Source organism: Andrographis paniculata, unplaced genomic scaffold (assembly GCF_009805555.1).
Source record: "Andrographis paniculata isolate CXL003 unplaced genomic scaffold, ASM980555v1 Contig60END, whole genome shotgun sequence".
NCBI classification, from domain to species: domain Eukaryota; kingdom Viridiplantae; phylum Streptophyta; class Magnoliopsida; order Lamiales; family Acanthaceae; genus Andrographis; species Andrographis paniculata.
Genome location: NW_026137596.1, coordinates 5,266,589 through 5,283,857, shown reverse-complemented (window position 1 = coordinate 5,283,857; position 17,269 = coordinate 5,266,589). Strand labels below are relative to the sequence as shown.

The following is a 17,269-nucleotide window of genomic DNA, read 5'->3' as shown; positions in this document are numbered from 1 at the left end:
AAGGAGATCTATTAACTAATATATTTTTTTAATTTTATCGTATTAGTTTTTAAATGACCATTAAAATATGGGATATAAGAGCTGACTTATAATGGAAATACATCTATATTTTAAAATTATTTTTTACATTAAAAAATATTTGCATCTCACTAAAAGTAGATATATAATTCATATTAAATTTCAGGTAATGTCAATGTATTTTTGTTTTGTATTTTGGTTTGAATTTTTTTTTATTTATTTTTTTGTTTTTTTATGTTAGGGATAAGTAATTATATAGGTAATATAAATATAATTAGTGTGTAGTATATATATATATACATATATATAATTTTTTGGGGGAAAAATGTATTGAATTTTTTTTTTTTTGACAAAACAAACAAACTTAAATTGTTTTTGAATCGATAAAAAATTTTGGGTTTGTTTACTTTGTTTTTTTTTTTTTAATTTGACAATTTCCTATAAATAATAATAATAATAATAAATATACAAAATGACATAATATATATAATATATATTATTTTATTCGTTTAAAAAATTTAACAATCCAACACAAAAAATTAATTTTTATATTAATAATACAATTTTTCGTACCTAATATAGAAAATACATCAATCCAAAATTACAAATGACCACCCATATATATATTTTTTTTTCTCGGAAAGATCAAAGTATGTATATACTAATAAAGAGTATATTTAGATCCACACCTGGTATAATTGAAAAAATAAAAATAAAAAGCCATGACAAGCACCCAAAGATCATAAAATCAAAAATCACATCAAGCCAAACTCAAAGTGCACAATATATATATATATATATTGGGGAGTCTCAAGTTCTTTTTTATTGTCTAATCCAAATAGAATTTTGAAATAAAAAAAGATTGAAAATTTTCATTCTTTGGGCCGGAAGCTAATTAGTCTATATTAAAATCATAAAAATAACATTATAAATTAAAATTTAAAAGATTAAAATAACATTAAAGTATATAATTATTTTCTAAGAAAAAAAAGTGAAAAAAAAAAGTGAAACGAATGTAAATGAAAAAATATGAACATGATAAATATGACGAAGGTAATATATTATAGTTTGAGAGTAAAAATTTCACCTCTATCCTCAATAGGTTTAGCCAGAACATTTATAACACCACACAAATAAATCTCATTTACTGTATCTATATAATTTTTTCCGTCCTAACTTGATTATGTTATTTAAAAGCTTAATTTTAATTCTTTTATTTAAGTAATTAGTTAAAGATGATATTTTATGTAAAATAATTAGTGAAAATTTTTTAGAAAATGAATATTTTTTATTTTTATTTAAAAGTTAAAATATATATATATGGTATGTTTCTTTTGCTAAAATCCAAATTTTTACTATTTGAGCTATATATTTTTTTTAAAAAATATATATATATTTTTCACATAATATTTTATCGTACATTATTTTAATATCAAATTTAAATCAATTTTTTTTTACACTCATCTAAAAAAAATATACCAATATATTTTTTATAACGGTGAAAGTTAAAATATTTTTAAACGGACCAAACAAGGATGAAAGGAAGCCGGGACAAGGTTGAATTTTTAACCCTATATTCGGTGCCCATAATTTTCTATTTATTTATATTATTATTAATAGAACGACATCGCTTTCCGTGAGTCTCTCTGCCCAAAATAAAAACCCTAATTTTCACTTTCGCTCTTTCCCTCTCACGCGATTTTTCTCCAAAATTGAATCAATGGCGACGGCGGAAGAAGGCGGATCCCCTTCCAACAACATGGCTTCCTCCTACGGTGGCGGAGGGGTGGGGGGAAAGTTTCGGAAGAAGCTCTCTCGGAAGCAACCGACGCCGTATGACCGTCCACCAACCGCCTACCGAGGAGGAGCCAATAACAACGGGAACACGAGCAGCGGCTGGATGACGAAGCTTTTTGTTGCACCCGCGTCGAAGCTTATCTCCTATGGTGCGAACCGTTTCTTCTCGTCTGTTTTCCGCAAACGCCTCCCCCCACCGCCGCCGCCTCCCCAGCCGCCAGGTTATATGTTTGTTTCTGCGTTTGTAAATGGTTATTCTTTAGTTGTTTATGACTTAGTTGGTTATAGCAAGTTTGTGTATTGTGATATCATTTAGGGTTTTTACTTTTTTAAATTTATTCATTTCAGTGCTTTGCTTGGAGTAGTTGATAATTGGGGTGAAATTGAAATTTTGTTTTGATCTGTATAGTTGGTTGCTGGCAGCTTTGATTTTGGCACTGCTTTTTCTTATTTGGCGAATAAGTCGTTTATTTATTTTTATGTGTTTTTGATATCTACTATCTCAGATGTTTTATTGGGTCCTAGATGCATTTGTTATTCTAACACTAATTGCAATATTAATACGAACATATTATGTATTTGCTTTCTGCTAGTGCATCTATATATTGTTTTTCAAGTCATATGTGGAGTCTGCTATAAAATTCCCTTCAAATCATTTCACAAAACAAACAAACTCAAGGTCTTGATTTTAATGATAGTAAAATTAGCCAATCCAGTCTTTGTTACTGGATTGGGTCAGTCATTCATGTCTAATGCAATGATCCAAATGCAGAAATGTTTCTTGGTATGCTTATCCATCATTGGAATGAGAACTGGATGCTCTGAGCAGCACATTTTGCACTTGCTTTCTTTATATGAATTATATGATTTATTTTCTTGGGTAGTTTATAATGTATAATTTTTTTATGTGAACAGAGGTGAACAATGATGTGACTGATGGGGTTCAAGGGACGGTTCTTAATGTAAGTTTAATAATGTTTATCGTATATAAATTTATGTTACTATTTATATATCAAAATGATGCCCAGTTGATATTTGTTCTGCTGCCTATTATTCTTACGTAACATTGTGATGTATGCCTTACCCAAATGCATCTGTGTACTATTTTGTTAGATCATAAAAATATCATAATAGCTAACTCTTATGCTAGCAGACCGTTACGTTTTTTTGTCTATATAAAAAGATTGAAATAATGAGTGGATTTACCTTGTACTGGGTTGGAGAAGCGTTAATGGTGAAATTGGATGTATCTTTTATAAGCATATCTTTTTCCACCCAGAAAAAGTTGTGTACTGGAGTGGGATGACTATATCGAACAGAAGAAATAAGCAATTCTAGATTCAGTTGCTATTGGATGTTACTGTGCTACCATATAGGCATGTTATGAATTGAATCAATGACTGTAGAAACATGTTTCAATATTTTTCCTCTCTTCGAGAAAGATGCTGGTGTCTATCTATGAGCTATCTTTTCTAAATTAACGGAAGTTCTTTTAGGATTTCTTTTCTTTTCCCCCCTCTGTTTTAACGAAGCCCAGTTATTTATTTTTAAAATAATTTTTAAAGAGGTAAAATATTCATTTCATAACTTTCTGTATCAGTTTCTATATTCCTTTTAACTCCTCATTCGCTTCTTGGTTCTAGGGAGTTCCTTCATTTCTATGCGACATTTTTCTTCAATCCTAGTTGTGTTACTTTTCTTTCTTTTTTTTTTTTTTTTTGGCTCATTTGTATCCTAAGTAGATCTTTTCTATTCCTCGCCTTTTCCTCTCTTCTAGGAAGATTTCTAAAATCTTGATGTGGGTTTTGTTTATTATTTTCTCCCTTTCATTATATCTTGCCACTGTCTTTATATGAGGTGTTTAATAGCTACTCACATGGTTTTGGAAAGTGTGCTTGCTTTAGGGGTGAGGGTGGGTGGTAGAATAGGGATATTGTGGAATCGTAGGCTTTTATTTTATGGTGCTAAATCTATGTGGGATCTATTTTTAATTTTTATATTTTTGTTCCTTTTCTTAACCCTTTATAATTGGTTACAATTTCATTATTTTTTCATGTAATGTTTCACGTTAAAAAAAAAGTGGTGATTATTTATGATGTGGAGTTCTATAATTTGAGAAGTTGAAAAATATTAATATGATAGATGATTCTTATTTTTCATTTTTCACTATTGTCCCATAATTGTGCCTGCATCATGTGTTGTGCTGCATGGTTTTAGTTAGACTATGCACTGCAACACATTATATCCCATTAACAGTGTGGTGAGAATGGGACAGCTATTCAAGCAAGGTTATTCGTTCTGCACTAGATTGAACCTTTGATTTTGGGTAATATAGCTTGCAAACTTGTGTAGAATATTGTTTATAATCCTACGATGTCTGTCTACTGTTTTGAGCAATGTAGTGGTGTGTTTTTAACCTCAAATTTGATGGAAATGATTTCTTATTTGCTTTTGAAAATGGCTGAAGGTTCAGGAAAGTCTTCAAGAGCCAGCAGATGGAACATTTAGTGTCCCAAGTAAGCCCAGGAGCAATGAAATGCATGAGCTTGAGCAGTTATTAAAACAAAAGACCTTCTCCAGGTAATACTCTAAAAGTCTTCAGAGGGATAAATTTGCCTCAAATTTCTGCTTCGTGCACCTCAATGAAACTGTGTGGCTTTGCTGAAAAACTGTACTTTATAGGTTATATGGTTGCGCTTTTTAAATAATAATGCCAATGTTTAGTTTGTTTATAAAAATCAGAATTGTACCAATCTTGAATTCTTGATTGGGACTTGCTATGCTTCCGACATCCAAACTCCATGGGAGTGTTTTGATTATTCCATCGATTATGTTATCCTTACGAGCAGGACAACAGGCTTGCAGATAACCCCAATTCTTAATTCTCATATTCTTGTACCAAATCAAATACCTCCTGTATTGCCGCTTTGCTGTTCTAGTCTGATTAAGTTTGATGTCTTGAGATTTTCTGAATAGTCTAAATTTACTCTCTCAACCTACAGGAATCAGCTTTAAATGCAGAATCTGCAACTACATTTTGTGAAACCACTCCCTGATTATTTTGTTGTATGGCATTATGTTTCGTTTATTTTTTTATTTTTTTGTTTACTTTTTTAAGTACACAATAGACTCTCGTCTGATTCTTTTTTCAATTGGTTTCACAAATGGTATCCTGTTTTTTCAGGTCAGAAATCTCTCATCTGACAAAGTTACTTCAGTCAAAAGCTCTGGAAGCGCCTGCTGGGGATGATGATCAAAGGAATGAAGTGACTGCTTCTGATATTAATGGGCATGACCAACTTAAGGCCAGTCCTTTGGATGAAAACAGAAATTTTGGGATTAGATCTGCTACGGCCCATGTTCGTAACTCAAAAGTAAGTCTTTGTAAATGCTCTGCGCACTCTGATACTGGTGGTGTTTCTAGTCACTTGTTCTCTTATATTTCTTCTTATATGAAAGCACAATGATCTTGAAATTGCTGTAAGAATATCTCAGGTCCTTGAGGATGATATTGCAACTCCTGCTGAGCTGGCTAAAGCTTATATGGGTAGCAGGCCTTCAAAAGGCTCATCCGTGCTCGGAGTTCGACATCAAGGTGGAACAGAGGATACTGGATTGCATAGTAATGCTCCATTCACACCAAAAATGCCTCTCAATTCCTTGACCAATAAAACTCCTGTTGGCCTTGCTGCTTCAGAAAATGTTCTTATAACCCCTAGATCTCGAGGCAGATCTGCTATTTACAACATGGCTCGCACTCCTTATTCTAGAGCTCATCCTACTTCCATTTTCAAGGTTCTTTTACTTGATTTATATTATGAAAAAAACAATGTCCTGTAAATTTTTTTGTCATGTGCTTATTTACTTTTCTTTCACTTTATTTTTGTTTATCAGGGAAGTAGAAGTAACAGTAGTGGTAATACTGGGCCATCACTGTCTTCATCGACACTTTCGCCTCTGGTGAATGGAGAAAAGCTTGAGTCCCAGCCAATGGTACATGCCAATCTGTAAATTTTCTATTTTCATTTTTGTAATCTTCAGCTTTTTTATGACACATCTTTTGCATGTTTAGACCTTAAAGCGCAGGAGCTCAGTCTTAAATGATGAAATTGGCTTATTTGGTTCCGTACGGAGAACTAGACAGAAATCAAATCTCTTAGCATCAAAAAACCATGAGATTACTCATGGAATGGGGTTTAATTCTCATACAAATCAGAAGCTTCAATTGATTGGTGAACCAAGTCATAAGGTCTTGCAAGCAGGCAGGGAAACTGAAAGTGAAAGTATCCTGACTACTAGTCGTGCTTGTGTACCTTCCAAATCTACTGAGGTGGCTGCCAGAATATTTCAGCACCTTGAAAAGTTGACTCCAAAGGAAAAATCTTCAGAATCCAAGTTAGGTTCTGCACGCGAGAAGTCACAAATGAAATTGACATCAGGGATGCTTACAGGACAGACTTCTAGGAGCATGGAGGATGTGGATCCGTCGAAGTTGCTAATGGGTGACCCACATGATCATAAATTAGGTGACACTTCCACTGCCACCTTACCTGTCACTCGCAATTTTTCTTCTCAAAAGGCAAGGAACATTGAAGAAAATGGCCCTAAGGAACCTGTTGTTCCTTCTGGCATTTGGAATCCTGTAATGAAGAATGATTCTGCAGGATCGCTTCAGACTTCTTTCGGTGCCAACAAAACAATTGAGTATGTTGAACATGGGACAACTCAACCTCCTCCAAAGAAGAGAGCATTTCGAATGAGCGCACAAGAGGTAAGGTGGTGATATTTTTTATATATTGTCTCTGTAGGTAGGCAATGTTGAAGTATCCTGTACATTGCATTTGCCTGTCTAATCATTACAGGTATACTATCTTGCTATCAGAAGTTTCGTTTCATTGGCATACCTTATCCTGTGATGCTTCTCTGTACTGGTTGTGAGTTGTGACTACATAGTGTGTATTTCCCCACTTCACTGATCCGAGTTGTACCTATTGCTGCAATTTTCCTCTGCATTAATTATGATTTCCATGTGTGCTTTTTCATACCTGACAATGAATAGGATGAAAATTTCTGAACTTCTGAGATGCTCCTGTGATTTTATAGGATTCCTTGGAGCCGGATGATGAAGTGCATAGTAATGGGCTTGCACCTACTCTGTTCTCTGAAAAGATAGAACCTGTGAAAGCCCCTGTAACAGACAGCAAGCCTGCACCTCCAGAAGTATCCAAGTCGGTAGAAACGGCAATCCAAGCATCAGAAGTTGCTGTGGTTTCCCACTCAGCAATTCCTCCTTTCAAGTTTGCTACTTCTGAAAAACCTGTGGAATCAACTAGTTCTCCAGTATTCAGCCCTAGCTCAAAATTTTCTGATAAGTTCCCTGCCTTGCCCTCTGAATCCAATACGAAAGAATCTGCTGTGGAGAGCTCCAGCAGGTTAGTTGCTTGTCATTTTTGAAGAATTGTGGAATTTATTTTCTTCTGCTTGCTAAGACTTTTTATGTTTTCAAGGAATTTGCATATGTGCACCTTTCTATAGGCGCTGATTTCACATCACTGTTTGGTTGCTTACTTTTATTAATCATTTTAAACTTCTCGACTTTGAGTATGACAAGTAACCATTACTTTGAGATCTTTGAGCACACATTTGGGAATCCCTATATGGACTTCAAATCAATAATTTTCATTTTGAGTTCTCTAACTCTTTACTTCAGGTTCTGAACTACTTTCTTACAGTCTGATGTTTATGTTATGAGTTATTTGTTACTCCTTCATTCACCAATCATATGCTCGTTGGAGCTGGACACGGATTTTAATGAAGATAATATTATATTGGTTGATTGTGATATTAAGGGTATTTTGTGAAGTATACGAGTGAATTAATGACGTGAGCGAAAATTTTAGATTAATTGAGTGTATAAAATGTTGTGCCATATTTGTAAATAAGTGCATTGTTGAATTCAAGTAAGAATTTTTTACTATTAGTGGAAAGTGCATATTTTCTATGGACAAACAAACAAGAGAAACAGGCATGAATGTGATGGCACAAATTTGGTGGACAAAGTGTACTAAACTTCACCCTTCTCAATTTGATCATAGTAGAATGATAAATTTTCATTCCAAAATACAATTTGTCTTGTTAAGTTTTCTTGATTTTTGACTTCCCTTTTGTTCAACTTTTATGTCTATCCAGGTTGTTCAATGTTTCTACATCAGCTGGATCTCAACTAAAAATTCCTGACTTGGACAAATCTGGTCATCTAAGCCCTCCGAAGGCAGGAGATACAAATAACAAATCCGATACTGTTTTACATGGAAAGGGGGAACATGTTACAGGATTCTCTTCCGCCGCTTTTGATCATATAAATCAGGCATCTACAGGAAGTGGTTTCTTCTTTGCATCCACTCCCAGCATTTCTAACATAGCCCCATCTGGTCTCAGCTCCAGTACCTCTACGACGACCTCCAGTGGAAGCATTTTGGGGTTGTCTGCTAAGCCTTCTAATTTAGAAGGTCAAAATTTCAAGTTTGGCACATCAGTGGATCCTACAACTTCAGCTCCAGTGGCATCAGTATCTAATATCACTGAACCGGCAGAAGTAAAACCCAAAGTTGACACAAACCCAAGTCCTGGTAGCACAGTCATCCCAAATTCCAGTGTTACAGCTCAACCGGCAGCAAATCCTGAAAAAAGCATAACTTTTGGGCTTGGTTCATCTGTTAATACTACAAGTGTTCCGGGTTCACTATTCAGCAGTGCTTCTAAATCTACCGAGTCTGGTGCTGGAACTCTCTCTCAAGGTGCATCTCTTTCATTTACTCCTCCTACATTATCACCTGGAACTGTCTCTCAAGGAACACCGGTTTTATCAGTTTCTTCGGCATCAGCTCCATTGTTCAGTATGAATGGTAATGCCTCTGGTTCCTCATTTTCCAATCCGAAAGTATCACCTGCTTTTAGCTTTAGTTCTTCGGCCGCATCATCTACCACCACTGTTGCCCCTGGCAGCGGGCAATCAGCAAGTGTGTTCAAATTTGGTGGTAGTCCTGTCACTGAAGGAAATGTGGTCAGCTCAAGCAGTGCGTCCACTCCTAGTTTTGGTTTTGGCTTTGGTTCTGGTTCTGGTTCTGGTTCGGGCACTTCTTCTACTTCAACGACTGATTCAGCTTTAATAAACAGCGCTACAGCTCTCCCGAAGTTCAACTTCGGTGGCAACTCTTCAGTTCTCGCCGGCTCTTCCACTTCTGCAACTTCTGGGATATTTACTTTTGGCGGGAGTTCTTCCACTGCTTCTGCAGCAGTCAACACAGGTAGCTCCAGTTCTGCTGCTAATGTCTTTGGCTCCGGTTGGCAGAGCAGTGGATCTTCGAATTTTGGTTCCAGTTCTACCACATCAGGATTTTCTTTTGGGGCATCATCCGCGTCTGCTGCTGCAAGTACTGCACCGATGTCTTTTAACTCGCATGCTGGTGCCACGCAAAGCCCCTTCTTTTCATTTAACGCGGCAGCCACTGCATCACCATCATTACCTGCTGCCAGCCCACCTGTATTTGGTAATCCCCCGGTCAATGCTTTTGGATCCACTCTAGGAAATGATCAGATGAACGCCGAAGACAGCATGGCTGAGGATCCCGTGCAGTCATCCTTATTTGGTCAACCATCTGTCTCCCCAGCAGCTCCTTCCTCAGGCTTCACATTTGGATCGACTGCTCCATCACAACCTAATAATCCCTTCATGTTTGCCAGCCAACAAAATCAAGCTGCTCCACCGAATCCATCATCTTTTCAAGGAACAGGTAGTCTGGAATTAACTGCTGGCGGAAGCTTCTCCTTGGGAAGTGGAGCTGGCGACAAGTCGGGGCGGAGGATAGTGAAAGTGAATAGAAGCAAATACAAAAAGAGGTGAGGAGCATCATATTAACTGCAGGCACAGGTAAGATTGAAGCCATTGCTATGATATACTACTAGTGCTGCTCTCTTGAAATTTTTTCCTTTTTTCCTGATTAATTATTTTAGTCGAATGTTTGCGAAGACAAACAGTGTCTCAATTTTGGACATTGCCTATGTTGTGATGTTGTCTGTTGGATTGTTGGAGTGAATAGTTGTTTGTCATTTGTAATATGCATCCGCCGCATGATAATAGCTGCCCTGCCCTGCCTGCCTTGTAATAGTGTAATTGAGTTCTGCCATGGCTGATTGTTTGTTTGTTTGTTTGTTTATGTATTTCATTTCTTAGTGTGTGTAAGTAACATCATAGTGAAAAAGGGTAAGCAAGTCTTGGATGAATTGAGTATATAATTTACGACATGTTACTTAGTCCTCTTATTGTTATGATAGTAATTTGTAAATTTAAGGTATAGTCCTAGTTGGAGGATTGTTTGCTAGTGTCAAGTGTGGTTCGATTTTCATTTCTTGTAAATGTTGTTGGTTTTATAGAAGAAAGCAGGATTTATGAAATTACAACACTAGTAAAAAAGGTAGGTTTACCGTTTGCTCAATAACCGCCTCCACCTCCACCTCCAGCTCCTTCCTTTCTTTCAAAATGAGGGGGTGAAATTTTCGAAGCCTAGTTGCCCTTATAAGTACTTAACAAGACTCAAAGGAAAAATAATAGTATTTCTTTTATTCTTTAACAAATTATTATTATTATTATTATTTTTATTTTGCTCTGTATTATATAATAAAATATCATTTTTTTTATTTTTTTTAAGTAATTGTATTATATTTAATATTAGAAATACTCTTAGGGCTGTTTGTTTCAAGAATGAGATTTGGATTTTAAAATTCTATGAAATTCATGTTTCGTTAAGAAAAAAAAAAAAGGGTGTAATTTAAAACGATGGAATTTGAAAAATAGGTCTAAAATCCTTCAAATAAAGAATTTTTTTTGTAATGGGATACTCCTGATAATTTTAAATTCTATTCTTAAAATTTTAATTTTTACATTTATATCCTCTTATAAAAAAAATAATAGTATTATATTTATATAAAAAATTAAATAATTTTAACATTAGTTATTATTTGAATTATATACTTAATTAAATTTATATTATTTTTTATTATACAATATTTTTTAAATAAATTAATAAATTCATTGTTTAAATTATTATTTATTATGAATTTTATTTGAATTATAAAATTATAGGGACGACCATAAGTCAAGTTCAGTCGGAACTGATATTCATCTCAAATATATATTGTTAAATCCGATATTCAAATTGGATCCGATTATACTAGATCTGACCGAGACTATACTCGGTAAGACTTGATGGATCCGAAAAATCCATTTTTTTACAATTCTTAAATTTTAATTTAAAATTACACATGTACCGGATCCAATGTATATTAAAATTTATGTATTTAATTAGAAAAATATTATAATAAAATAATGAATACGTTAAACTCAAAAAATATTTTTAATATAACTATATTATTCGAAATTATTTTTTGATATGTTTGGTTGATATATTATTATTATATTACCCTAATCATGATGCAGATCCAGGCCTGATACTCAAATAATTGAACTCAACTTCAAATAAATAGGTAGGGCTCGGTCGGGTCTCGAGTTTACGCGAATCTATTGTCATTCTATAATTGATATCTTTTCAATTTATATTAATAATGAATTAGAGGTTTAATTTGTCAAAATAAATAAAATTAATAAGAGGACAATTATGTCATTTAGAATATAAAAAATCCAAATCTACAAAATATAAATCCCACCACATTTTACCAACCAAACCTAGTATGGGATTCCAAATCCTAAATATAATAATTCCCATCGCATGTAAATTCTACTGTGAAATCTCAATCCCACTAAAAAAGTCCATGAATCAAACAACCTTTTACAATTTATGATACATTATACAAATGATATTACTTTTATATTATACAACACTAATAATATTATTTTTGTCATTCTAACATTATTTTTACTAGGCTTTACTTTTTTAAAGGGTCAGAGAGTAATAATAATAATAATAATAATAGCAACAGGCCTTACTTATAAATAGAATAAGTTTATTTAATAAGAAAAAGATAATGATCGGAGACACAATAAAAGAATTGTGAAAACATATATTATTAATGAAAGTTTAAACTCGGATCGAGGGTCTTTTCTTTATGACGTGAAAATACGAAATCGTTATTCGAAAGTGCATATTGGGTAAATTTTCTGCCGAATCTAATATCCTGTAAACTAGTTTCGACAAGACAAATTACACTAGGCCAGATCAAGGGTTATTTTTACTAATGTATTAAGTGGTCGGGCGGGCCATAATGTCGTATGTATAACTGCATTCAACTTGTGTTAAGGCTTTCGATGCTCCTACTATTTGCAGTAGAATGTTTGTCTGGAATTATTACTTTATTTAACTTTTTGTAATCGATACAAAAATATCAGATGTCATCTTTCCTATTTAATAGCAAGATCAGAGCTCGTCCAAATTTTTACCATGACACATTACTTACCGGTTTTTCAATCTTATCATTCTAAAATATGATTGTATTAATACAACTAAATCTACGTTGGTTTCATCACCAATGTAATTCAATGCGATTGTTGAAATCGTGCTTTAATCTGCTGCGTCAACTTTATTTTATTTATTTTATTTATGTTTCAGTTTTTTAAAATTTGTGGACTATTTCAAATAACTTAGTTAGGGTTGTTCCTAGCTTTTAGTTAGGGTGATTCAGTTTTTTATTTCTATTTATATAGCCTCTCCTCAAGCGAATAAACAATAGATCAAGTTTCAGTTTCTCAATTTTTTTCTCCTTCTAATTCCTAAAATAAACCAACAATCTGGTATCAGAGCTTACTTTTTAAGGGACCTTTGATCGACTCGAAGTCACTATGGATTTAGAAGTTACCTTCAATGCGCTGGCACCGCCAGTGTTCAACGGGGAAGGATACCAAATCTGGGCTGCACGTATACAGGCTCATTTGGAGGCAAATGATTTATGGGAAGCAGTAGAAGAGGACTACGAAGTTCCTCAATTACCTGAAAATCCAACTATGGCGCAAATTCGGAATCACACCCAGAAGAAAACAAGAAAGTAAAAGGCAAAGGCAACACTCTTTTCCGCTGTCTCACAAGAAATTTTTGTCAAAATCATGACATTGAAATCAGCGTATGAAGTCTGGGAATTTTTTAAAGAGTACGAAGGAGATGAAAGGATCAAAGGAATGAAAGTTATGAACCTTCTGAGAGAGTTTGAGCTTCAAAGGATGAAGGAATCTGAAACTGTGAAAGAGTACTCTGACCGATTGCTCGTAATTGCAAACAAAGTAAGACTTCTTGGTTCTCAACTTTCAGATTCTCGAATAGTTCAAAAAATTATAGTAACTGTTCCTGAAAGGTTTGAAGCCACTATATCTCCACTTGAAAATACTAAAGATATGTCAAGAATGAGCTTGACAGAATTGACGCAAGCATTGCAATCACAAAAGCAAATAAGGTTGATGAGATCTGAAGAATCAGTTGAAGGGGCATTAGTTGCAAAAAATCAGAGTACTCAAGCTAAGAAAGGAAATTCAAATTTTGATTCTCACAATACACTAAAGGGTACAAAGCCTAATTTTCCTCATTGCAAACATTGTGGAAGGAAGGGACATCCACCCTTCAAGTGCTGGAAACGGCAAGACCAGCCGTCTGAATTTCCCCCTTGCAATCATTGTGGAAAGAAAGGGTATCCACCTTTCAAATGTTGGAAACGATCAGATCAAAAGTGTGAGAAATGCAACAAAAAGGGTCATCATCAGAAAATTTGCAAAAGTGACACTCAACACATGAATGCCGCTCAAACAACCAATCAAGAACAAGATGATCAATTAGCAGTCGAGACTACAGACCTTCCAACTTCTCAAAAACAAAACCTCAGCAAATTGCTATAAAATAAAAGTCAAGTCAATTTCCAATCTATTATCTTTAGGCTTATTGTGTTGAGATAGAAGTCAAGTAAATTTTTGTTAGGTTTGGTGCTATTCACCTTCAAATTCTCTTTCTTGGTCTGACCGGCTTCAAGTTTATACCGTCACTATTTTGTTGATTGTGTTGCTACTATGATGACGGGTTTAAACTCCGATATGTTAGACCAGTTGATAGAAAAATAAGAAGTGTAATGATAATATTTGTCCATAGTCTCTTGCCTTATTTATTTTTAAATTAAGTGATAGAATTTCAAATTTTATTTTTAAAATATTTTTATTGTCGTTCAAAATAATTTGTTGACTGCTTACCGATCTAAGTCAGTCAAAAATCAAATAAATCCTCCACTATTTTTTTAGAAATTATTTGAAATTGTGTAATAATATAAGAAAAAAATAACATGAACTTGCGTTTATGATTTAATTATTGAATTTAAATAATATTTAAAAAATTAAAGCATAAACAATAATGATATAAAATTCGAGCCAAGTAATCTGAATAAATATTAAGAACATGAATAAATAAAGATCAAGAAAAACAAGAATAAAGATGGCTAAATTGGATTGATGGGAGTATTTGATAATAGTTAGTCATTAGTTGTTAATTTTTAGATGATTCAATTAACTAGTAGATGTCAACTGATTTGACTAAATAGATATAATAAACATTTGTGTTAAAGTATTTGATCAAATAAAATTTTAATACTAAATATTTATATGTATATTTTTTATATTTTATTTTGAAAATATTTAGTTTTGTTTAGTATTTTTTTTTGTTATTAGGTATTGATAATCTCCGGGTATAATTGTTTTGTGAAATTGTTTAAATGATATTTTTTTACATTAGATATAACTAATATGGAAAATAATTCACTTTTGTAATATATATTTTTTAAAGAAAACATGTATTTAATTGCAAAATGAACACACCATCAATATTTCACTGAACTTATATAAATTCAAGTAAATTTATTCTATTTTATATATTTTTAATATAAATATGTGATAAAAAAAAAAATATATATAAAAAATAAAAATATTTCTATATTTATATATATTATTTTTCCTTAATTTTAACAAATTTGATTATTTTATAAATAAAATAATTTACATGAAATTAATGATTGTAATTACTTTCAATTTATAAAAGTAAATTAATAATTTAGTAAAAATATAAATATATTAAAATAATTAATAAATAATATAGTAAAAAGTATATTAATATGTATGTAAATCAGAGGATTATTGTACAAGTACAAGTAATAAATAGAGAAAACAAGAATAAAAAACTATTGTGAAACATTGAAACATAGTTACCGATTTGATCATTCAGTTGGAAGTAATTGATTTAATTAAATTTTATTTATGATGTAATATATAAAATTTTAGAAAATTAAAATATGTGTTTAGTTATTTTAATAACTATATTTTTATTAAAATATATACTATTCTATAAAAAAATTTTATATATATAATCCAAATAAATAAAAAATAATTTACTTTTTTATAATTAACATAAATTTATTTTACAAATAAATGAAAAATGTTGAATGCATATAAATATATTGTTTAGTTCCTCTATGGTGCTTCCTCTTGAGAAATTTTCCAACGATGGCCGAAAGAAGAGAGCGGCGGCGACGGCCTAGTTAGTGACCAGCGGCAGGCGGCGAGCGAGGCGATGGAATTGCTGCGTCGTTCAAACAAAATAAAAATTATATTTAGGATTGAAAGAGAAATAAAATGACTATTGTAAAATTGTAAATTGTAATAAAAATTTAATTTTTATTTAAAACAAAAAAGGGTAAGGAAACACCTGTCGCTCTGCAATCCGATGGACAGGAGCGATAGGGAGATGTGCTGGATAGGAGATCCGAACCCATCAAATAGATAAGTACTTTTAAATATTATAGTCCAACAAGGACTTTAAAAAAATTAATTTAGCAAATATTTAAATTAGTGATTGAATAGCTAAAATTAACACCTCTATATGCAATTTTAACTCTTGGTTATCCATTTTAAACTGCCAACAATATATAAGTTCTTATTTTTCTCAACGGCATCAATCAGACACCCATTTACAATATTGGCTGAGTTTTGGGATCAATGTAACGTCAAATCAAAAACTTATTTTTTATTTATTATATTATACTAAAATTAAATTTTATATTCAAAATATCACGTCAATATATATTTATATCGCATCAAACAACCATTTCAATTCAAAATTTTACTATTCAAAACCAAAACCAAAAACCAAAATCTCACGAGTAAACACATAAGTGACTTTCAGAATAAGTACATTATGCGAGAAATGATGTTCGCCCAATATTTGATTGGGAAAAGACCATCGATAGTGCGATTGAGAGGCATATAGAGAGATCTTCATAGATCTGCCGGAAAGGTGTCGTTGGTTATCAACCGGAATCATAATTTGCAAATAAATAATTGATTAATCATTTATTATGTAATTTTTTCAGATAAATAGTTATCTAATTTTTACAAAAATTATAAAAATAAATGATTGATTATTTATTTATTTTATTAGAAAAATTATTTAAGATTTTTTTATATTTTTTATTTGTATAAAACTTCCGTAATGTATCTGTTCATTTAAAACCAAATATCAGTTTTGAACAAGGAATGTGTTTCGTGCAAATTTTACATTAACACAATGGGATTTCACGCAATAAATAGAACATATGGTGTTTTGTACATTTTTACTAAAATACAAATGAGTGTAATATAATTTATCCATATTAGTATTATATTGGAATGTAGTAGAAATAAATGTAAAAGATTAAACTAACCTTCTTATTAATATTGTATGATATAAAAGTAATGATATTTGTGTAATATATTGTAAATTGAAAGAGTATTTGTAATATTAGGTAGATAGTACAATTACTAAGAGTGCGTTTGACAATTAACTGATAGTTGTTAGCCGTTAGCTTATTCAATTACTTGATAGTTGTTAGCTTATTGAATTAGCTGTTTTGACTAGCTGATTCGATTAGCTGTTTATATTAAAATGTATGGTAAAATAATTGTTTGATATTAGCTGTTTATACGTAAAATGACAATTGAGGACATTTTTATTTTATTTTTTTTTATAATATATTCAATTGTGTTCTTTTAAGTTTAGAATGTTTGAAATTTTTTGTTATTAGTTATTGATAATTGTAAAAGTGTTATAAAATTACTAGTATTTGTTTTTATTATAGTTAGATTTAAAAAATAATATTTTTTTATTGAAAAATATAAATATTTTTTTTTAATTAAAAATGATGTAAAATATAAAATAATAATTTTTTCGTGTATATATTTATTATGTTAATTATTGATTAGTTCATTATATTTATAATTTTCAATAAATTTAATTTATTTTTTGTATAAAGTTTATATAATGTAATTTTAATATAAAAATAAATTATTAATATTTATATTTTTTATTTTGTATTGATTTTAATAAATTTATATATTTTATAATTAAAATAATTTATATATAAAAATTAATTATTTTAAATTTAT

The 17,269-nt window shown here is 31.6% G+C and overlaps 2 protein-coding genes across 2 annotated transcripts; both read left to right on the top strand.

Moving 5' to 3' along the window:
• The first annotated feature begins 1,641 nt into the window (after positions 1 to 1,641).
• On the top strand, positions 1,642 to 10,001 carry LOC127259436 (nuclear pore complex protein NUP1). Its single transcript, XM_051286783.1, has 9 exons — positions 1,642 to 2,036; positions 2,731 to 2,777; positions 4,283 to 4,395; positions 5,000 to 5,189; positions 5,311 to 5,610; positions 5,710 to 5,808; positions 5,888 to 6,586; positions 6,919 to 7,247; positions 8,005 to 10,001. Exons 1-9 carry the CDS (start codon positions 1,739 to 1,741, stop codon positions 9,716 to 9,718), a joined length of 3,789 nt encoding a protein of 1,262 aa, XP_051142740.1. The 5' UTR covers positions 1,642 to 1,738; the 3' UTR covers positions 9,719 to 10,001.
• Positions 10,002 to 12,928: 2,927 nt separating this feature from the next.
• Positions 12,929 to 13,708, top strand: LOC127259530 (uncharacterized). Its single transcript, XM_051286909.1, has one exon. The coding sequence runs from the start codon at positions 12,929 to 12,931 to the stop codon at positions 13,706 to 13,708; it is 780 nt and encodes a 259-aa protein (XP_051142866.1).
• The last annotated feature ends 3,561 nt before the right edge of the window (positions 13,709 to 17,269 follow it).

What these genes read in the sequence shown, in the direction of transcription:
- LOC127259436 (XM_051286783.1), top strand. Translation starts at nt 1,739, where the DNA reads ATGGCGACGGCGGAAGAAGGCGGATCCCCTTCCAACAACATGGCTTCC. An exon ending in ATCCTACTTCCATTTTCAAG is followed by an intron (nt 5,611 to 5,709) that starts GTTCTTTTACTT and finishes TTTGTTTATCAG; the next exon opens with GGAAGTAGAAGTAACAGTAG. An exon ending in GCTGTGGAGAGCTCCAGCAG is followed by an intron (nt 7,248 to 8,004) that starts GTTAGTTGCTTG and finishes ATGTCTATCCAG; the next exon opens with GTTGTTCAATGTTTCTACAT.
- LOC127259530 (XM_051286909.1), top strand. Translation starts at nt 12,929, where the DNA reads ATGACATTGAAATCAGCGTATGAAGTCTGGGAATTTTTTAAAGAGTAC.